Here is a 22,657-nt window from a genome sequence, read left to right on the forward strand (position 1 = left end):
GGAGTACGAAAGGAATATCACAGGGTTGTACAGGGAGCCGACTGGAACATGCAAAAGGCCTCGCAAATTCATGCGAACAACCAGCCCTTATTTGTATTCGACCTTTGTAGTTGCCACCAACATGCTATGGCTTTGACAACCAACCCTGTCCACTGAAATCTTGGTGACTACTGATCGAGGAAGCGCCTCGATAGGTGGGCGATCACTGCCAGATTTACTAGCTGTGGAATACGAAGACATGTGTATCCATCTGTTCTTACGGACTCACACTACCCATCGAATGCTCTTAGTTTAACGTTTTCATCCGCGACATGGCCTGATGCTATAGATGCCCAAATTTAACTCTTCACATCACACAGCCCGACTGTTTGTCGGTCGGGCTCGTCACCAGCGGTAAATTACCAGGTCACGCGTCAGCTTAACAATGAGGAGACTAATTTTGTCTTTGGGACATTTAACTAAAATGTCGTGAGCTAAGTCTTCAGGAACGGTAACGACAAACGACTACATCAGATCCTCACAGATGCCAATGACTAAAACGATTAAAGCCTAATTCTGTGTCAGAGGCTATACTGTATGGGGTAAAGAGGTCAGGTAGGTATCTCAAGATAACTACATTCATCGTTAGCCTTCTAAATTTCTTATAGATTGAGGCTCTTACTTATAGGAGATATACTAATAGTTAGATATTTTGCTACTTACCCATTTCCTAATATCCTATCCCTTATATCTCCCTCGCAAGCCTATGTCCCCCTGTGTTAGCCTGCAAACCCCTTCAACCCCGTGACATTCTGCTACAAACTGATTCTCAAGACTGTCGCTAAGTTTTACTACAAATACACGCCTATATCAGAATCCTTCAGAGTTGGTTCGGAACTGAGCGGATATCTTGTAGCGGTAGCGAGCCACAGGTGGATGTCTTCATAAAGCTGAGTGACCCTAATTCTTCTGGCTTCTCAAACCACCATCTGGTTGGCCTCCTTACTGGTTTCGACCATGCGCTGAGTTACCGTGGCAGTCTTATGGAATCTCCATGGCCTAATCTTTCTTTCGAAGAGCTCATCAAGCTCGGCCGCAGACCGTCTGAATGAATTCAATTAGGGGCTGGGAATCATAAGATTCAAGGTCTGAAGACGAGAGAAACTTACCCTTTCGTCTCAGGAATGAGAAACCACATCGCTGCTGTGAACGGTAGGCCAAGGCCGACAAAGAACCACGAAGTTTTCAGACCCCAATTCCAATCATTGGCGTTGATCATGTACGGAATGAGGACGCCCAGCACGACACCGACAACGCAGGTAGAAGCGGCTGCAAACCCAGCTGTATAGTGGCGAAGACGCTGGGACGAAATCTCTCCAATAAAGCCCCAGCCCGTGGCACCGTTCGCGACCAAACCAACATCTAACGTAACGTCGTCAGCATGAAGCCCCAGGCCAAATAAATTCAAAAATGAAATAACTAAGGGTTACCAGGAGATTTCGGACTTACTCCAAATAACGGTGAACAACACCAACACATACTGAGATGCATTGGTCTCAGGGGTGACTCCTAGGATGCCGACAACCACGGTGCATACCCAGCAAATAGTGGTGCCACCACAAGCCAACAAACGTCGACCAACAACATCCGCAAGGTAGATTACGATGACGCTAAAAAATATGTTGATGCCAGATACTATGCAAGTGATCTTGAACGGATCTTGGATGCCGGTCTGCTGAAAGAAATAGGTGACATAGGCGAAAAAGATGCCTAGACCAATGAACTGTTGCGAAAGCAGGGTCCACATAGCAATGACTGTTCGGAGACCATCTTGTCCGCGGAAGATGGAGTACCATTTCTCGCGGCGCTGCTCGGCGGCGACCTCTTTCTCATGCTCAACGATAAGAACTAGAAGGTTGTACTGGTGGTCAAGGTCATAACCGTTTACATCCCAGTGCAGTTGACGGAGGGCCTTCCTGGCGCGCTCCTCCTTGCCCTGCGAGACACACCATGCGGGTGACTCGGGTACAAAGAGGTAAATGATAATCATGAGACCAATTTGAGACTATTGAGTGTAGATTGGAATAAGGTAGTCATTGAGAGCACGCTCCGATCGGACTTGAAGGGCGACGGGAGCGAAGAACTGGCCGATGAGCCACCACAAACTGTAGCACATGAGGAGTGAGCCACGGATCCGCGTGGGTGCCACCTCAGAGATGTACGTGGGAATGGTAGTCTGCAGGCATCCGACCCCAATGCCCCCAAAAAGTTTGGCCACAAGCCATACCTGCCAGTTCTTGGCGATGCACTCCAAGGCGACGCTTAGGGCGAGGAGGAACCACAGCCAGTACATGGCAAACTTTCTGCCCCAACGACCCGACAGGAATGGAAGCGTGACCATGCCAATGATTTGGCCAGCGGAGCCAATGCCATTGAATCCGCTAAGAACTGGTGAGGCCAGATATTTTTGGCCTTGGCTGTTAATCTCAGTCCCGAACTGTTCCACGAAGCCGGCGTTGGCGATAATGTTCCCAACCATACTATGATCATATTAATTACAACTAGATGTTACATGCCTCTTCTAAACTCGGCAAAAGAGTAAAAGAGGCTCTAGCGACAGGTGCGTAGAGATTATAGTTACGTACCCAATCTGATAGCCATCGGTAGCGGCACTAAGAGCGACTATGAAGCATATGAAAGAGTTGAACTTAAACTTCTTCACAGTGGCCCAAAGGGAAAGATCTTCATAGCCGCTTACACCTTGACCAGTGGCTGCAGCCTCGGAGCTGAGATTTTTGGTCATCGACGTGCCAAGGACATCTTGGTGCCCGACGACTTCAGTTGCGGTCTTTTCGTCCAGGGCCATGTTTGCGTTGTCGTCACCACAATGTTCGGCCTAATTGACGTGAATGTGAGTAGAAGAGATGCAATGCAAAGCCAATAAACTCACAGGGTCGCAGAGTGAGCTAAGAATAAAAGAATTCGTTAACTTTATGGAAGAAAGCAGCCAGCAAGATATTTAATAAAGTGATAACTGACCTCGCTTTTGGCAAGGCCTCGAATTCCCACTTAGGAGCCTTGTTACCTTGCAACAGATTCAGTACATCAGTAACCACCCTTTTTCACTATACCCGTCAGGTATTACAAGAGCCTGCGAGGACTTCTAGTACGCTAATAGTTTATGAGAGATAGATGTACCAGAAGTCTATGTACATGGTTCAACAAAGTTGGTAGACATGTGAAGCCTAACTGGCTGTACCTCGCCCGCCCTTGGTATCCAAGGGAACCTGGGGTAATCTCACCCACAATTACCCCAGATGGGGAGGCCCAAAGATGCGCCACTGGCAAGCTAGTCTCTCCTTTCCACACTGTGACCCCCAGATGAACTGCAGCTCGGTCAAAACTCATCCGACTCACCCTCTTCGACTTCCACACATTTCTTAGCTTGCTTGTGACACTGACAACGGTTTGTTACCGTGCTTATTCTTGCCTTTTCTGGGCTGTTTCATTCTGTCCTTGCATTAGGCCATTGGAGGGATTGACTGTACTTTTGAACTAGTGATCCTTCCTTATCCATTCAACGCTAGGAGTTATTTGCCCTAGCAGATTGGAGCGCCTTCGATAGCACAAGGAAATTAAACCGGTTTTGACGATTCAAAATAGTTCAGTACGGAGAATGGTGTGAGCTTGGTACCGCTCCGAATTGAACAGTCAACAAGTGACCATTCATTAAGCGCCTAGTTCAGTCCAGCTGAATACGCATGGCAGCTCGAAAACGGAGATCAAAAGAGTAGTGCCAAAACCTGGCTAATTCAACGCTGATAAACTCAAGTAGGTCTTAATATCATGGTGTTCCCATTGACTTTGCCCAAACCTTGCCATCGTTCACATAGCCAGATGACTCTGTCAACAGTGACCAAATATCCAAGCCCCATCCAGTTTAATGCAGCAGTCAAGCCATTACAGCAAGCCATCGGATATTGGGAGGGGCGGAGTGAAAAACTCGTGCACAATGTCAACTGACCTCGTCATTGGTATCCCCACATCGGCCTGGGGTTATCGCATAGATCCTGGAGTGATACTGGGGCTGAACTGGTCGGGCTATCCACCTCGACCAATCATAGAATTTTCGTTCATCGTATTGGATTCAGGATGAGCCGCCACCACACCAGCAAGAGTGGGGCTAGCTGCTTGACTCCAACCGAGAGTATCTGCCAGCAATGTACCGGATAATAAAGAGCTAATCCAGAGGGATAGGGCGGTGAGGAGCTCCTCAAAACTCGGAGGAGTCCAGATCAGACTGCTTTGAAGCTAGGTCATCAGATTCTTTTGTGTAGTTAGGTAGGACACGAGTGCCGCCCCCCACTCGCTTGACCCGAAGTTTGGCGAGGTGCCGCCATGATGCTGCTGGCGCACTCAAATTTAACGCTCCCGAAACACGAAACCCTTCAGAGACGAATTTTATGTGCTGCCTGGCTAGCTACGGCAGGTGGTATCAAAAGATGCTTCATTTTGGTCCAGTATTGCTGGAGATCAAGGCCGGAATGCCGCATAAGATATGAATAGAGTAGAGAGAAAATCAAAATCCAGCATATCCTATCTAAAATTACTAGCAACCCTCTTTGTTATTCGTCTCCTGCTCTATGCTCAACGAGCAATTCAAAGGAACGCAGAGTTCGCATCCTTCAATTTCAGATACAGCCGCTGGGAGTATGTTATCGAACCTTGACTATAAACCCTCGATTCGCAAAATACTTGGCTACAGGTGCAATCTACTATCACTGCAATCGACTAGTTGACCAAAACGCGAGCTCGACCAAGGTTCATGGCTCTCGCATAAGGCGAAGAGGCATTGCCCTCACGCTGAGATGCCACTCTTATAACGGGAAGATACGTTCCTGTCTCATTGTAACTCATCCCTAGCTCAAGGTCAAGGCTGGACACCAGTGAGGGCAATGGGTGAGACGCGAATGCGCCGTTGCCATGGAAATCCTACTCGACCGCCACGATCTTGCTGGAACCCATGGGTATCTCGATAAGCACCTTGAATGATACTACCTCGCCTACTGCCACTTCGGCCTTCTCAGCGCCATTGACCATTAGTTTGGCTACTGGCTGGATGCCATGGCGTTCTGCAGCTGTCCCGGCAACCGACACCTGGGAATCGCTCAGTGTATAGTTGGTGTTGCTCGCAGGCAAAACCCCATTTTGTACCCAGTCAGCGAGCTCACGCAAGGCATACTGAATAGTGCCTCTGAATGCGACTCTTTGCGTGCCTATCGGACCGGACACCTCGGTTACATCGTAATCATGATTTGCGTGTTCGTTAAACCAGAGTCTGTAGTTGTCATCGAAAGAACTCCCGAGAGAGTCTTCTACTTGCTTCCGGTACCAGATTGCATGCCAAGGGTAGGCGTCAGAGTCCAGAAGGTTGTCGACGATAATCAACTTTGTGCTAATGTTGCCAGTATGAGTTCCTCCGCCGGATGAAGACTCTGCGAACTTTTCGGCCAGAATAACATCCCGCTGGGTGTACATTGGCTTGCCCGAGGCGTCGCGGAACTGATCGAAGGTGAAGAAGCCATTTCGCGATGGGAGCTGGTGACGGTGGTACAGGGACATGGCCAAGTAGAGCCGGTTGTCCAAAATTACTTCTAATCCTGGTGCCAGCGCACTCACGGTTGTCTCATTGCTAGCATCGTACAGGTTGACTGTTCTCGACTCCACATCGAGATTGCCCCATAATAAACCAAGGAAAGAACCCGCCTGGTCGTAGATTCTGAAGTCCAACCCCAAGGGGTCGGATATTACCGGCAGGTCTGCTAAAACGATGGTGGCAGGAGAGCTAGGCTCAGCGGGGATGAATCGCTCAATCATTGTCGTGTGGTTTACTAGAGCGGAGCGAAGAAAGTCACCCAACTCGGATTGTTCGGTTCCCTCATAGCCGGGAAGTAGCCAAAAATCGTCAATGTAGGACGGGTCAACGGAGCGATAACTTTGGTTGAGCAGTTGTAAACTTCGAGTGCCAGCAACCCAATTCCAATCCTCCCAAGACTCGATTGGTACACCCAATGATGTTGCCTCACGGAAGACGTCTGCCTGCAGTGCAGTGAGGCCGGCATAGGGGTCACTGCTTCCACCCGGACGGACAGCATCGATTATTGATGAAGCTTTATGCTTGAGAACATGGGAGACCAGAGCTCTTACAGAGAGTGTTGGTGGGTTGGACTCCGGAACGCCTTGAATGAATGCTACAGCGCCATCCCAGACCCCTTCCGTATTCTCGATGCCGCCAATTGTCTGATAAGATCCTCCGCTACCACCAAACAAGTAACCGTAGATGTGTAGTGTGATGCCATAATACTTGGAAGCAACCTGGCGAGAAAATTTTGCAGCTGCGGCATCAGCACGGTAGCCAAGTGTGCCAGTAATTTGGATGAGGTATGCACCACTGTCAAGAGCAAACCCAAGGGTATCGTTGTCGGCATTTTCGGACGCTGTAGGGTAGACATAGTGAAAGAAATGACCTCTCCACTGAGCTTTGGTTGGGAGATATATGTTGACGTGGGTGGTAGTGTTGTCGAAGTGTCCAGCAACCTTGCGATGAGCGGCTGGGCTAATCTCATCGCTCTGCGAATCAATGATAATATTGTTCCATTTGTCATCAACGCAATCAGCGGTGATGAGAGCAGGCCCAGAAGGGGGTAAGACACAAGCTGTGCCCGCAGACATGCCTCGTGTGGCCATCAGCAGCATGACCAACCCGCTTGCCCAGCGACTAGAAAGAAGTATCGTCTATTCAGCCTCGTCATCAACAAAGTAAAACGAAAGACATGGGTTGAAGATGTTACAGTTCGCCGGGAAAACTAACCTAGCCAACATTTTGCTAGTAGTGTCAATGGCTACCTGTAGAGATCTCAGTGGATGGAACCAAGTAGAAAATTTCGCCATCCTCAAGAGCATGGAATGATACACTTCATTAAAAAAGGGCCCGGAAGGTTTTGGCAGTTGCCAATAAGCCGGTGTTGATTATGGGCTGCTAGTTGTTGTTGACATGGTGTTTGAACGCTTTCGGCGAGATTCAAATGTGACAGGAGCACTACATATACATCTCACGAAGAGATTTGCAACGGCATGGCCAACTTGGCAAGTCTTACATTTCGGCAGATAGGAACAACCTGACTTGGAATGTAGGGTTTCTGAAATAATTCTTTTCTTACGAATCACCCGCAGTGTCACCTACACTTGGTCTTACCCCACATCCGTTCTTGGATATCTGGGGTATGGGGAATGATTTCCAGCTACCTGGGCACCTCGCACAGTATGTGAAGATCGACGATACTGGCTCAGCCAGCCCACATCCCAACCACACCCAATTCTAGTGGAGGAGTAAATGTCAGCCCTCGGGAACACCTGTCAGGTTCGTCACGAGGCCTAATCCGTTGTACAGTTAGAGAATGTTCGTATAAGTACCAAATTTAATTGATTGAATTATCGCGTGTCTGGTCGACCTCCCCCGAGTGTCGGCAATCCTTAAAGCTTCACATCGTTGCTCTCTGGTTGGAGCGCTAGACCACGTCCCGGTGCGATTTCTCAAAGCGAGACATTAAGCGAGATCAACCTATAGCTTGATGACTCGGATGTCTCTGAGCTGCTTGTCACCGCCTCTCCTGATGCACCTAATTGGAGCTTTTGGTCAGTTCAGGGGGCCAATTTTCCAAACCATGTAGACTTGTACCAGCCAGTAAAATGTACAGCCACTAAATTGGCAACAGAGTAACAGATTCGGGGTTTCGGTGGGAAGTGGTTGCATATCAGCTATCCGAAATAGGTAGTAAAAGAAGCGCCCTTCTCAAAAGAAGGCAATCATACGCGACTTCAAAAGAGGAAAGCGTAAGCCCTTGTATCACTGCGACTTACTCAAATTCCGCGCCAATTATTGATCATGCTTAAACCCATCGTAATAGTCCCGAAAGGCGAGCAAACTGTAATTAGGAACAGTCACAGTTAGAGGTTCACGGTTGGCTATGTAGGAAACACTAATTGACCCCTTTCTTGTACCAAGCTGGTCGAGTAAGTATATATACTCACAATTCTTGTCGGTGCTGAACTGAATACTAGCTGAAGCAGACACGGGCTCCATAAATCTTTAGGTGCGATTTTCAATAGGTAGCATATGCGAAGTGACCACATAACACCACCCACACTGCCGGTATCCTGTCATTTCACGGGGCATACATCCGAACCAATTGCTAGCCCTCGTTTGCTCTGGTCTAAAGGTAAGCCATAAGTTTTCAGCTAAAACGGCTTGTCACTCCAAAGTAACAGGTTTGTGGGAGGAGGACCTGTTAAGCTAAGGGGCTGGCCGGTTAATCAAAAGCCTCGAAGATTACGAAGACCCACAATACGTTGATCTCTGGGGTGGCACAAACACGGTAGCACAAGCTTTGCACCACAGTCAGCAGACATATCCGAGTCGCAAGCTGCCCGGCTTCGATCCTGACTGCGAGTTGATTCTATTTCTGACCAGGGTGACGCTAGGATGTGGATTCGAGATTTCTGGCCAGAAGTCACATACATCGCAAGCGTTAATGGTTTTGGGGGCAGATATCAGCTACCCTAAGCTTGTCCAACAATAGACTTGATGAAATAACGAACCACAGGGGCCGTAGAACAATACTGCGGGATAAAGGTGAGGAAAGATGAGAAGACAGCAAAGTAGGGTATCATTGTCGCGGATCTGCATGCTTGTGATCGTGAGACGGATCTAGTGTCACTAATTCCAGTCAGACTGACCATGATGAGTACTAGGATAAAGGCCTCCACAAGGTCTTCACCAGCCCTGTTGGACACAGGTGGCATGGCAGGGCATGTTGTTTCTGATACTATTCGTAGAACCCAGGAGAGCTTCAGGACATACCTGCAAGTCTCTCGTGTGCGGTGCATGATTCTACATCAGATCAAGGATCATAGATCATTAGTTTGTTCGCAAGAAAGTTTTCAATGTGTTAAATTTTGTCTTTCCACACACCACGTGGTTCTCGCGACAGTCAGCTGGTCTCGGCTTGGCTGCTTTCTTCCCACTCCATCAGAGTTGATAAGGATGATTCTGCATCCGGATGGTGGGAGCCGAGCAACTTTTGTTGGCGGAGAACACAATCTCGCATTAGTTGTACCGCGTCTTCAGAGCGGCCTTGGCTCTTCCAGGTGTTTGCAAGATTGTTCATGCTGCTCAACGTGTCGGGGTGATCCTCTCCCAGCACTCTCTTTCTTGTCTCCATCACTCGCACAAAAAGCTCTTCCGCGTCCTTCCACCGGCCTTGGTTCGAGTATGTCGAGGCGAGATTAGCCATACTGCTCAGTGTAGAGGGATGGTCCTCTCCTAATACCGCCGAACTTGTCTCCACCACTCGCAGTAACAGCTCTTCCGCTTCTTTCCACCGTCCTTGAATCTGGTATGTTGATGCAAGACTGGTCTTAGTTCTCAACATATCGGGGTGTTCCTCTCCAAGTATTACTGAACTTGCATCTATCACTTGCATAAATAGCTCTTCCGCCTCTTTCCACCGGCCTTGATCTTGGTACGTTAATGCAAGACTGGTCATACTTCTTAAGGTATTGGGATGATTCTCTCCAAGTACCGTCGAACTAGTGTCTAGTACTTGTACTTCTAGCTCCTCGGACTCCTTCCACCGGCCTTGGTTTCGGTATGTCGACGCAAGATTGGCCATGCTGCTCAGCGTGTCGGGGTGATCCTCTCCCAGCACTCTCTTTCTTGTCTCCATCACTCGCACAAAAAGCTCTTCCGCGTCCTTCCACCGGCCTTGGTTCCGGTATGTCGACGCAAGATTGGCCATGCTGCTCAGCGTGTCGGGGTGCTTATCTCCAAGCACTTGTTTGCGCATATTTACTGCTTGGGCTTGGCTTAACTCGGCATCCTTCCACTGTCCCCGATAAAAGAAGTATCCTGCTACATTATGCAAAAGAGACGCCCTTGCTACTTGTCCGTCTTCCAGATCAGCACTAGCATTCTCAAGGACAGCATTAGCATGCGGAAGGTACTGTAGGCACAAATCCCGAGTCTCATGCTGCCCAAAGGGATACGCAGATGACACTGTCTGGAGCGCCTGCATCGTAAACTCAGACATCCTACCCCGACTAACCAGCCATTTCCGTGTAACTACCTGTATTAGCCGGTGCATGTCCACAGACTGATTATCCACTTCTGAGACGAAGGAAAACGCTTTCAGAATGCCGAAGGCCTTAACCAGCTCTACTGCTTGGTTTGCCTCCGGCATTTTTGACTTTCTTCGGCGGCAATAATCAACCACAAAGTCTTTCGGGATAGCCTGGCAATCAAAAAGACTGATTAAAGACAGAACCTCGCTGGCTAAGGGATGCTGCCGCTCAATCTGTTCAAACGAAATTACCCACGTGGCCGTGAGTGTATGAGACGTTTCTGAATCCCTTCCACTAGCTTCGAACGGCTCGCTCAAGCAATCAACTAAGCCGGTGTTGCTCTCATCTAATATCCGGATGTAATCGTTGATCGACATGCTATTTTCTTGTATGTATGATGCCGCCTGCGCGAGTGCTAGTGGTAGATGCTCCAGCCTGGCCGAGAGGAGCGATGTCTCCGCCGTGGAAATTGTGTCGTCGTCAAGCATTAAGCGCAGCAGCTGGGTTGCTTCATTGTAGGCCATCCTGCTGATCTCAATTGGAGGCTTTCCCAAGGCGAGCCTGGCTCCGAGTTGCTTATCTCTTGTAGTGATGAGAATCGACCCGTGAGCACACACGGGTATGTAGCGTCCCAAGTTGCCTTCTGCTTCTGTCGTACCAGTCAATACATCGCTCGCATGCCCTGCATGAAAGAAGAGCTGCGTGTCGTCGGCATTGTCGACCACCATCAGCCACTGGTTTCGCTCCTTGTCCTCCAACCATTTCTTGGTAAGCATAAGCAGGTCAGCTTTGGGGTCGTCACATCCAGGAATATTGCACTCTTTGGCGATGGACGCAAAAGCCTGGTGGAACCGCTGCGCATTGCTGGCATGGACCCAGAACACGGACACATCCGGACGGGCATCTTTTAGCCAGTACACGTACGCCAGCGCTGCTTGTGTCTTTCTGTGCGTGAAGTTAGAGATGGTCACTTTGATGGGGCGGCTTACTATACCCAATACCGCCGAGGCCGTAAACAGCTACTCTCGACCCCGGTGTGGTGGTCTGGCTTTGACTACGTCTGAGACGCTGCCTGATGGTCTCAAGGACATCGCCTCGACCGACAAAGTCTGGATTCTCCGAGTATGGGACAAGGACTAAGACTTGTTAGCGAAACCCAAGTGTGTGGCCCAGTAACTTACACCATGTTCTGGCGGCTGATGGCGCATCTGTTTGGGGGTAGCGCTCAAGAAATGCCTTCATCGTAGAGGCCGCTGCTGCAGCCGCGAAGGCATACCATTTCTTTTTCATGTGACTATCTGCATAGTCACAAACAGCCTTGATGACGATACATGGGATCTCTTCCGACACACCCGCTCCTTCCATCTCGAAAGCTATGATACTATGCTCTTCAGCGATCCTATCGCGTTGTTCGCCCGACTTCATCACAGCCTCGCCCGATCCTATATGGCCAAAGAATATACGAGGCTCCTGTAATAAGGTGGTATATCCCTCCTTCTCTTGGCTTATCTTCCTCTCGAGGCGCTCTCGTGGAACAAGACGTCCCACATCACACTGGAGCTGCTCGCAGGAAGTGATACGTGCGCTTGAGCAGGCACCTGACTCGTTGCAGGAGCACATCCGTTGGTCACGGTGCCTGTGTAGGTAAACTGGTTCGAACAGTTTATCCTCTGTCGCCGGAGGACAGTTGTATAGAGTGCGGTGTCCATTACTTTTAGCCCTCTGCTGGATCTGTGCCAGGATCTGGGCGGTCCGGCGCTGGAGGTCATTCAGCCCAAGGTGTGTCTCAAAGGTTGCGAGCAGAAACCGTGTGACTTTGTTCGTTCGGCCGAGGTTATTTTCGACAGTGTGATTCCGGGCGAACTGACCCCCTTCATATTGCACGATGCTCTTGCTGATGATCACGTCCCCAAGAAGAATTTCCTTGTTGGTCCCTGGGCTGGGCACTCCACTGCAAATACCAGTCAAGACGGCCAACTTCAATTTGGGGTAGACAAGTCGCAGACCGACTGTTGCGCTAGCCACGCTAGCCTTTCCCGTTTGAGGAAGAAGCGCTAGGACGACGTTGTGGCTTCCGATCCGGCCAATCTTTTTCATGCTATAATCCCATATTGCAGTCTCGACCTCGTGCTCGTCTTCATCCCAAGATTCATCAAAAGCCAAGGCGACGGCGTCATATTCGAGGCGCAGAGCGCATATCACCGCAATCTGGAAGTCCTGGCGACAGGGTCGAGTGGTCTTGTCAGACGCGGAATTCGTATCATATACACCATCCGAGTCGGTGACAAAATGAATCAAATCTTCTATGCTTGGGACGTTGTACCATTTGCAAGCAAAGGCTGCGAGACTCTTATACCCAGGCTCCAAAAGGATCGATGCGTGCAACTCTTGATGTTGTTCTTTGATACTCTCAAAATGGTCGTAAATTTCCAATCGAGCACCCAGTGCCTCTTCGCCACTTCGATTGTTGTCATCGAATGTGAGAGGAGACTCCCATGTTGACCTGGAATCTCGGATTGTAGAACGAGTGCACGCCTTGGAGTCTAGCTCGTCATCATCACCGGTGAAAAACATGTCGGATCCTTGGCTCCCAGGCTGAATAGAGAGAAGGGATGTAGGGACTTCTATGGAGAGCAGAGCAAAGTCTTGCAAATGGTGGATAACGTGTTCCTCAATATCGATCGACCTCGTAGCGTAATTCAAGCAGAATGGACAGTATTCGATGGTAGGCGATATAGCTTGGTGACTAATATTAGTTATGAAAGAAAGATCGTCTTTCTTGAAATCTCCTGCATGGGTCGTCATCATGTGTTCTTCGAATTCCTCGGCCGTCTCAGATATGAATGGTTCGTGACCTGCTTGTACAGCAAGGCATTGCCATCTCATGCGATGAGAAGTCTTCATATGTGAAAGCCATTCCGCTTTAGTTGGGTAAATTTCAAATGGACTCTTGCAATTAGAGAAAATGCAGATGTACGGCTCTAGGTCCAACGTGACGTGCTTCCTAGGTGCATATCAGACTTGGCACTTCACATTGTTAACCTTCACTTAGGTGTTATTACACACTCACCTCCAGGCTTTTCCTTTTTCTTTAGTAATGTTACTCTTCAAAACCAAATAGCAGTAAGGACAAGTGAAATACTCGCTATTAATAGCAATATTCGGGGGGGGAGGTATGCTGAGTGGGTACCGGCGGTTCGTCGATGCCGATGTTGATCTGGAGATCTCCGATTTTTCGTAAACTCGCTGACGTTTAAATGCTGACTGGTTTAAAGTTGTAGCTTGATTGTTTTTGGGCGCTGTGGTTTTGGTGTTGTCTGGTATGGCCTTTAGGCTGTCTGTATCTACAAGGCGAGTCGACAGTGAGGGCTGTTGGACTTGCTGTGGTGATGGTTGAAGTGGAAGCTGTTCTAAAGAAGGGAGTTCGACCTGTGGAAAGGACCATTCAATTTGACGGGATCGCCGATACAGAATGCGCTTCAGACGTAAAACCATCGTTTCCGTCAATCTGTCAATCATCCAGCCATCTTTGAGTCCGGGGCTGATTTCCTGGACTTTTGACTTATAGTAATCTCTTACATCGGTCTCTAACAATTGACCCTCTCCATAGTTCTCGATTTTAAAATCCATGGCTCGTTTGTTTTGATTGATGGCGCTGGCTTTTCTAATCGAGTTGGAAAGTCGTTGCAGCCAGTCAAGGCTTCTGTGGATGGACACCAGTAACTCTTCAAGACTCCACTCTTGAGCATTGGTGGGGTCAGAACGTTTCATATGACCATCATATTCATCTCCAGATACTGCCGTGTCATCTTTGTGTACCCCAGAGAATTTCTCGCTCACTGGCACGGCTATTGTTAGCTTGGGACTGACCAGCTGTAGATTTCGGGGGGACATACGTTGAACAAGCCTGCATTCAATGGTGTCTAGTTGGCAAATAAACAGTTCCTTAACTTCCTCGGCTTCTCGCACTCTAAAGTCTAAGGATAACTGGTCATTTGCAAAGACGCCAATGTTGGATGCCCAAAGCCGAAATCGCGAAAATTTGTCATTGACGGTATTTACGGCGCGGCTTTCCTGGTCCCCAGTCGTACGAGATATCTCTGTGAAAAGCTCGAAACATCGCTGCGAGCGGTCGCGTATTTCGGCGCTCTCACGTACTGGAGCCATGATAAGTTCACTGTTGATTGAGAATGGCTGTGTTGAAATGTTAAAAAGGAGGGGGCTCGATGCCAGTTAAAAGTATCTGCTAACTGGGCTTGCCTGTCTCAGGTTTTTCCGTCCCAGTTCAGTGCAACCCACAGCCTTATCAGCATGGTGATGAGGCTTCGTGATAGGCCTACATGCTCACTCTTGGCGTTTGCCTGAACACGTGGACAAGCCAAGACATGCATGCTTAACAACCCCGCATGTCGCTGGAAATGTACTGCGTAGTGTTGGTCGTCTACATGTGTGAGGCTGAACAATTGCATTGCATGGCCAGGTGCACCAAGCTGGACCCCGCTCCGGGCTATGCAAGTCACTCCTCTGTGCCGTCTATCACACCAGCCGTTTCCTTTGTCAGCTTCTTCACATGAGTGGGAAATAATCATCAGGCAGGTCAACCCTACAGCGAAAGATTCTTGAGATTCACAAGCTTAAGGCTTTAAAACTCCTCAGGGCTTATCTCTCCATCGGCCAACATGGGTAGTGCATCGAGTAAGCAAGCAGAAAATGAGTCCAATTCAAAGGAGTTGGAGTGGATCAAATCTGCCCTTATCGCCCTGTCTCGAACTAGCAAGCAGCTGTTGGCCAAGTGCAACCGGCGGGACAAAAAGACAGACTACTTGCGCAATATCGAGACCTCATCTTGGATCCTCAAACAACGTTTAAGTCAAATAAGTCGCACCGACATTGAACATTCAATGGAAACAATAAATAAGCTAACCCAATGTCTTGATACCATCTTCAACATTGTTCAAAAGGCAGACCAAACAGATGAAGCCGCGGTGCGTAATATGGCAGCAACAATCAAGTTACAAGCTCATGTCCAGGCAGGTGCACCAAGACCGACGACGAAACCAAATTCAGGATATGATCAAGGAACGGACACCTTGGGACCACAGCCTTGTCGAGAGACTTAGCTTTTCGTTATCGAACGCAGTGAGCTGTTGGTACAACCTTCAGCTGACCATGGAGCGGCTGACAGACGAGTTTGAACGTGATAATCACATGACAGATGAAATTGAGAACCTCAAGATCTCGAAAGACTTACAGGCACCGGACGAAGACTCATGTCAGTTTCTGGACAAAGTCTTCAGTGCAGCGCAATGCACCTGCCATGGTAGTGCCGAGAGAGACCTTAGACTGAGGCTCGGTACTTACCGACGGCGTGGCAAAAAGCCCAACCTGACATCCCTCTGCATCTTGCTAGGGCGGGATATCGAGACCGGTCCATTGATGAGATGGCATGAGTTAGATATCAGCACCGGATCAAGAGTCGAGTAAGCCGCCACCGGTCACTAGCCTGATTTAAAGTCAAAAGATTAAACAGCTGACTAACTCTGGAAACTGAACGAAGAACGCAATCGTTAGAAAAACATTGCATTTGCCATTTCTTAAAGAATCACGACACACATGATTATCGGCTGGACCTGATCTTGATCCAAGACATGCTGACCCTTTCTCATTCGCGTCCGACAGAGAACATATTGCAGCGAAAGAGCCTTCAGGGCCAGATTGACCTAAGGTCACTACTTTTGATCGAGGAAAAAGATTGGAACATTAACATCAAATGGGCCCTTGCTATCCTGCTTTCATACGCGTTACTTTATCTCCACGGTGGGCCTCGGGTAGAAACTGTTTGGAGGCGAGAAAATATCGTTTTCTTCCACGATGGATCTGAAGTTCCACTTCGGCCTTTTCTTAGCAGCACGTTGGTGGACACCAGGAAGCAGCCCGGCGTGCCGTACCCACACCCTCACATTATCATGCTTGGAGCGATACTTCTCGAGATCTTTCTTGGAGAGAGCCTAGAGTGTTTTTTGAAAAGAAAGAAAATTTACGCAGGAGAAAATATCTATTATCTAGCCTGGAAAGTCTTTGAACAGCCGGAGTTCTTTTGTTTTCCACCTCTTTTCCGTCAGGTGATACGCGCCTGTCTGAACCCGGCCACTTTCAGTCATTTGGGTAACAACAACCAAGCAATCCGTTTGGAGTTCTTCCGTCGCGTTATTTGCCCTCTCGAGAATGCCGCTGTCGAGCATTTTGGAACATTTGGTTCTGGAAATTTGGACGAGACTATAGCGGAAAGATTCAACCTTGCCCTTGGGGTAGCCCAGGCACGTTTGCATTCTTCATCGATGAAGCCATCTCTCAAAGGTTCTTCCAACGACGAGAGATCTTACCCGGTGTATCCTGCTGCCCACAAACAAGAAAATCTTTCGATGCCTTGTGAGGCACCGGTGCCGGAAGACACAGGGTAAGAATTTACTTGGTGCAGCTTGATGTTTGTGGTCATTTTTTCATACTAAAGAGAGACTTAGAGTCCACCACCATAGATATCTTGTTGGCAAGACCTACGAAAATTACACAGTCGCTGTGGTTTGCGCCATTGAGTTCGAAATGAGCGCCGTCCGGTATATGCTAGATCGGGAACATGACAGGCTGCCGACAAAGGAAGGTGATTCGAACATTTACGTCCTTGGCGAGCTTCATGGCCATGACTTAGTGCTTGCGTGTCTCCCCGGGAGTCAAGGAAAAGGCGCTGCAGCGACCGTCGCCACAAACATGGCCCGCACCTTCCCATCCATCAGCTGGTGGTTTTTCGTCGGCATTGGCGGAGGGGTTCCTAGCAAAAAGCACGACATCCGCCTGGGTGACGTGGTAGTAAGCATGCCCGAGGGGCAGTATGGCGGCGTCGTCCAGTACGACTTAGGGAAGGAGACGGATGGAGGTTTCGTCCGCAAGGGCTTCCTCTCGCCGCCACCGCCCCTGTTGAGGAGCGCCGTAGTGAGAATGAGGTCAGATCACCGTCGGAGCGAAAACAAAGCCGACAAGTTCCTATCGGCCATGTTGCAAAAGGGACGTCGCCTATCCGTCTATCAGCGGCCATCTTGGAGCCTTGATATCCTATTCGACCCAGGCTATTCTCACGACCCTTTAAATACTATATGTGAATCATGTGATCAACAACAACGCGTTCATAGAACGCCTCGTGAGCTTGAGGGACCCGAAATACACTACGGACTTATTGCTTCTGGTGATCGGGTAGTAGAGAGTACCCTAAAGAGGGACGAGATTATTCGCGACGTCGGCGACATACTCTGCTTCGAGATGGAGGCGGCAGGGCTGATGTCAGAGTTTCCCTGCATCGTCATTCGTGGCATCTCTGACTATGCTGACTCTCACAAGAATGAAGACTGGAAGCACTATGCGGCCGCAACTGCAGCTGCTTGCACCAAGGAGCTTCTCACCTACATAGATCCGAAGGTGCCCCCCGGCATGTCGGCATCTTCTGCGGACACTTCGTCGAATCACGGCAGCGGGTCCTCCAGCCATTTTTCCACGGCAAGAGGATCTCAGACTCGGGGTCATTTTCCCTTGTAAACGATTTGAGTATTGGTTGACATAACGTCATGAACGAGGCAGACAAAACAGAAAGGGTCAGCTCGCATTCAAAAAAATCTCAATTTCACGCTGAACGTACATGTGCAGTGGGCTTAGCGGCAAACAACCATTTTGGCGAAGCATCCCAGCTTCCAGGACGCTAACAGCAGTCTCTCAAATTAGGGACCGTCCTCGAGTAGATGCAATTGTTTAGTTTTTGTTAAGAGACAGGCAAACTCTTCTTCTTGTAGAGTTATTTTGTTTTATTCACTAATTAGTTATAAGCTCATTCCCGAAGAGAAGAATAAACTGCTACTTACTTATTAAAATCATTATAGCTGAGCCAGTGGCCGCTCACAAGCAATTAAACACGCAACACACGCGTATCACCACATCAAGAGGTAAAACTGCCCGGAGGTGGTGAATTACCATTGTGCAACCACAGGCCCAGGGACAAATAAATGGTATAAATCGATAGCTATAAGCATTCGCAGACCTGAAAAAAAAAAAAGCAACGAAGGAAAAACCTTGAGAATTGGCTTCACAATTGTTGAATTTCTAGAAACAAGCATGTTGCTAATGATGATGAAGATGATGATACTGTGTGTACAATGTTGCTTCTCGCTCGCCACCCCGTGCCTCCACATTAGTGGGCCTTATACGCCCTCAAGCCCTTCCTTCGGCAAGTCTCCTAAGTCCTGTTTCAATATCTTACTATTCTCATTTATGTTTGTAAGGTGACAATTTACGCTAAACTTCGTCAAGCAGGGGGCGAGCACAACTATCGACCATTGTCCAAAGCCTGTCACATAGTGACGCAGAGAATATGAGCGACATTCGCTCAGGCCTTTCTTGGCTTTGCCTATTTACCGAAGCAATCGTATTCGGCAGGAATAAAAAGGGGTTTACCATTTTAGTCGTTGAGTCAGCAGGCCTTCGAAACTTTTTTGGCAAGCTCTTGCTTAATACGAATAGTAACCCCAGCACAGTGGAGTCCTAAAGGTCCGACCGATGCGACGACAAGTGGATTGTCTCCTCTTGAGATACAACCTGCCTACCCAAGTTGTGAATAACTTTGGGTCGAGGACAATGTACGGCAGTCCGCAGGGCGCACTGGGTCAAAATTCAAACATTGCCTAATTAGGATGCATAAACGAGATAAGCATATACTACCTATATAGATAGTTAAGCTTCTTATCTTTACTATGTAATTATTACAAATTTAAGCGAATTCTATATTTCGTATATATATATATATAGAGTTTTACGAGACTGTATAGGAGTATATTCTTAATTCTTAATAATAATATTTACTATATTTTATATAAATATATCTTTAAGGTACCTTAAGCAGGCTAACCTAGACTACTTCTTAGCAAAACTACTATAGAAGTAGAAGACGTATGTATTTTATTTAATCGATTTATCCTAAGTATAAGAACCGGACGAAATCGACCTTATAAATACTAACGACTTCGAAACTCTAACAGCTACGATTTCATTACGTATACGACTTTCTAATACTATAACTAACCCGATCGAATAAGTATTTTATATACTAGATATATAGCTAGATAATAGTCTCCTTACTACTCTTATTAAAGGCTTAGAAAAGTATATAGCTAGTATCTAGCAAACTTAGAAGAAACTAATTCCGAACCTAACTATAGATATTATTATTTACTTATAGCTTATATCTTTCTATATTATAGATATAAATAGAATCTCTGTTTAAATATATACTTAGGTTTAGTCTATTAAAAAGTTTATTAGGAAGTTATAATTCTTATTAACTTCTAAGTTTACTTTATATATAGATATAATAAGTAAGGTCTTAGTAAAGTTTACGTCTAAGAAGTAATTCCTTAACTAAAACTAGAAGGTAATGCTTATTACTTTAAAGAATCCTACGGATATATATAAGTTTCGTAAGGTAGCGTATAAGGCTAAAAACCTTTTTACCTTTCTTTATAAAGCCTTAATTATCCTTAATAAAGACGTTTATATTATTATACTTATTTCTAAAAGTTAAGTAAATCTATTTATTACTAAACTATAAGTATTAAAGAAGTTATAACTAAAATAATATACGCTTAACATAGTAATAACTAGTATAATACTTTTACTTACTATTAATATATTTATAAAAGCATTTACGCTTAAACTTCTAACTCGAATTTAAACTTAAACTAAACTATTACGGCTAGCTAGTAATAGTAAGGTTTCTACTAATAGAAGTTAAGGCTACGATATTAATAATAGGTCTTGCGTCGTATATAAGTATATCGTACTAGTAGATCGAGGGTTAGGGTAAGGTAATTAGTCTTATACTAAGTAACGAAGTATAGTAATATTATAAACTATAAGCTAAGCTAAAAGTTATTAAGGATAAATTATAAGTTAATTACTAAAGAACTATTTAAAAGGTCTTAAGTAGAGCTTAAGTCCTAATCTATATATAAGTTCTTAATAATCGCGTAATAGATCTTAATAAGCGCTTGTTGCATACGATAAGTACTTATTACTAAGGGTAAGCGCTTACTTCCTTAGCTAGGCGCTTATTATATTATCTTATCTTTACGTAACCTATATAATAGTTCTTCCTTTCTAAGGTTCCTTTATTACCTTATCCCGTATCTTATATATAAATGCCTTATTCTAGCTGCTAACCTAGGTAAGTCTGTTAACCCTCTATTAGGTATAATAAATAGGTCGTAACATTAGGTTTCCCTTAGAAGGTCTAGCCTCTAGACCTAATATAAGTAGGTCGTTTTACTAGATCTATTAGTTTCTATATTTCTCTCCCTTTTTTACTAACAAGATGTTAGAAGAAACTCCTATATATAGCGCTACTTATTTACGCCGTCTTCGCTATATATTTAGAATTATCCGTAAAGGTCGTAACGCTACTATGCTTTATTCCCGTTATTAGTTAAATAGCCTTCGTTATCGCTTGCTAGCAAGCTTGTCTATTTATAGTAAGTATATTCGTACGGGTAAGACGAAGCGTAATTATAATGCTAAAGAGGATACGATTTATAGTTATAAGTTCGTAACTATTTCTTATTCTCGTTAGTATTACTAAAATTTTCTTTAATTAAAAGATTATTAGATAAATTAAGTTGCTTAGATTGCAAAGAGTAGATATCCGAAGCGTTATTTATAAAAAGAATAAAGGCGTTATAAAAGGCGTAAGCTAACGTAAATAAAGCTTTTATAAAGGTAAAGCGTATTCGAAAGTAAAAGTAAATATTATTTTTAAAAAGGTAGGATTAGTCGGAAGTCGAGGAGGTAGGTTTCTCTAAGACGGTTATTATAAATAACCTTTATGCCTTAAAGGTATCTAATATTATTAACTAGTCTAGCGTTAGACTTCCTAATATTTTAGCGTCTTTAAGTTTTAGTACGGCTAGTAGTTAGGTTTTTATAGTTTTTAACCTTTTATTCTTTTAACTATCTTAACTACTAAACGTCTCCTTTATCGTCCCGGTACCTCGTATCCTTTTAGTACTTTCGTTCTTCCTTAGGCTATATATTTTTCCTCTTCCTAATATTTATATAGTTTTTCTAAAGCATTCTTTAAGTATTTTACTAGTTCTTATAAATTATCTTTATATCTATAGCTTTTCTATTTAATAAGTATTTTAGTTAATAGTCTTTTATTATATAATAGTTTAAAACTTTCTCGACTTCGTACTTAGTATGTTAATATCTACTTCGATATAGTCGCTTATATATAACCTTTTAATACTAGTTTAAGAAGTAAGATATAGAAGACTAGGTAATATTTTATAGTTTTTAATAGTTTTAACTTATAGTTAACTTTAGAAATTCTCTTAGTAATTTCGAAAGGTCTTAGTTTTTTAAAGTCGAGTTTATTACTAGGTTATTTCGTTTTGATATTACGTCTAAGGAGGTAGGCGTTATCTCCCTCCTTAAAGGATAGTCTCTTTATCTTTAAACGGTCTATATATTTTTTTATTCGTTATCGTATGAATTCTAAGTCTTTTAGTAGGTTTTCTTAGATTTTCTTAAGTTTCTTAATATCTATAATAGCTTTTATCGCTACTAACCTTATCAAGGTTCTCTATATATAGTAAGGTTAAATCTATAGTTAAGAAAAAAAAGTAATTCCTAAGTACTTTCTCCTACCGCGCTATTATATACGAATTATGCTATAGGTAGTAACTTAACCTAATTATCTTGTTTATAGTTAATATAGTATCTAAGATATATTTTTAAAATCTAATTAATTCTTTCTATTTATCTATCGGTTTGCAGATAGAAGTAATACTAAGTTTATGCTTTACTCCTAGTTGTAAGATTAAGGATCTCTAAAACTTAGATATAAAGACAGATCTTCTATTAGATACGATTTCTTATAATAGTCTGTATTAGCTAACGATAATTCTAAGGAAGGTATATACTAAATCTTTAGCTATGCTTAATTCTAAATAAGGTACGAAATAGGCGTATTTAGTAAGTCGATTTACTATAACTAGTATGTTATTGTATTTTACCTTAGTAAGCGGTTTTTTTAATAATAGTAGCTTAACTATAAAGTCTAGTAAATCAAGTACTATAGTATAGGAGGTATTAGTAGTAGCTATAATTCTCTATATAGTTTATATCTACTAGGCTTGCTTTTAGTATAGACTTTATAATCCTTAATTACTTCGGCTATATCCTTATAAGTAACTTATTTATTATAATATTATCTAATTCTCTTCTAGGTTTTAATAATACCTTATTAGCTATATACGGGTATAGTATAGATTTCTATAATCTAGTCGTAAGTTATTCTTCTAGTCGTACTAGTCCTAACTTTTTTGCTAATTATTAAGAGTTTCTATGCTAGCATAAGTCCTCCGTCGTATTTTTTAAGGATAACCTAAGTTTCTTCTAAGACCGGGAT

The 22,657-nt window shown here is 45.2% G+C and overlaps 5 protein-coding genes across 5 annotated transcripts; 2 read left to right on the forward strand and 3 right to left on the reverse strand.

Moving 5' to 3' along the window:
* Window positions 1-956: 956 nt before the first annotated feature.
* On the reverse strand, window positions 957-2,845 carry CTRU02_214316 (MFS alpha-glucoside transporter; the record flags this gene model as incomplete). The annotated part of the gene is made up of 5 exons (XM_036729629.1): window positions 957-1,083; window positions 1,149-1,401; window positions 1,489-2,044; window positions 2,099-2,519; window positions 2,625-2,845. 5 exons carry the CDS (start codon window positions 2,843-2,845, stop codon window positions 957-959), a joined length of 1,578 nt encoding a protein of 525 aa, XP_036578800.1.
* A 2,126-nt stretch (window positions 2,846-4,971) lies between these two features.
* CTRU02_214317 (uncharacterized protein) lies at window positions 4,972-6,735 on the reverse strand (the record flags this gene model as incomplete). The annotated part of the gene is made up of 1 exon (XM_036729630.1): window positions 4,972-6,735. The coding sequence occupies one exon, from the start codon at window positions 6,733-6,735 to the stop codon at window positions 4,972-4,974; it is 1,764 nt and encodes a 587-aa protein (XP_036578801.1).
* A 2,294-nt stretch (window positions 6,736-9,029) lies between these two features.
* Window positions 9,030-12,732, reverse strand: CTRU02_214318 (kinesin light chain; the record flags this gene model as incomplete). Its single annotated transcript, XM_036729631.1, has 3 exons — window positions 9,030-11,103; window positions 11,153-11,294; window positions 11,340-12,732. 3 exons carry the CDS (start codon window positions 12,730-12,732, stop codon window positions 9,030-9,032), a joined length of 3,609 nt encoding a protein of 1,202 aa, XP_036578802.1.
* Window positions 12,733-14,837: 2,105 nt separating this feature from the next.
* Window positions 14,838-15,642, forward strand: CTRU02_214319 (uncharacterized protein; the record flags this gene model as incomplete). Its single annotated transcript, XM_070206226.1, has 2 exons — window positions 14,838-15,143; window positions 15,193-15,642. The coding sequence occupies 2 exons, from the start codon at window positions 14,838-14,840 to the stop codon at window positions 15,640-15,642; spliced, it is 756 nt and encodes a 251-aa protein (XP_070060258.1).
* A 1,116-nt stretch (window positions 15,643-16,758) lies between these two features.
* Window positions 16,759-17,742, forward strand: CTRU02_214320 (uncharacterized protein; the record flags this gene model as incomplete). Its single annotated transcript, XM_036729632.1, has 1 exon — window positions 16,759-17,742. The coding sequence occupies one exon, from the start codon at window positions 16,759-16,761 to the stop codon at window positions 17,740-17,742; it is 984 nt and encodes a 327-aa protein (XP_036578803.1).
* Window positions 17,743-22,657: the final 4,915 nt, after the last annotated feature.

This window comes from Colletotrichum truncatum, assembly GCF_014235925.2.
Source record: "Colletotrichum truncatum strain CMES1059 chromosome Unknown Contig_0010, whole genome shotgun sequence".
Classification (NCBI taxonomy): Eukaryota; Fungi; Ascomycota; class Sordariomycetes; order Glomerellales; family Glomerellaceae; genus Colletotrichum; species Colletotrichum truncatum.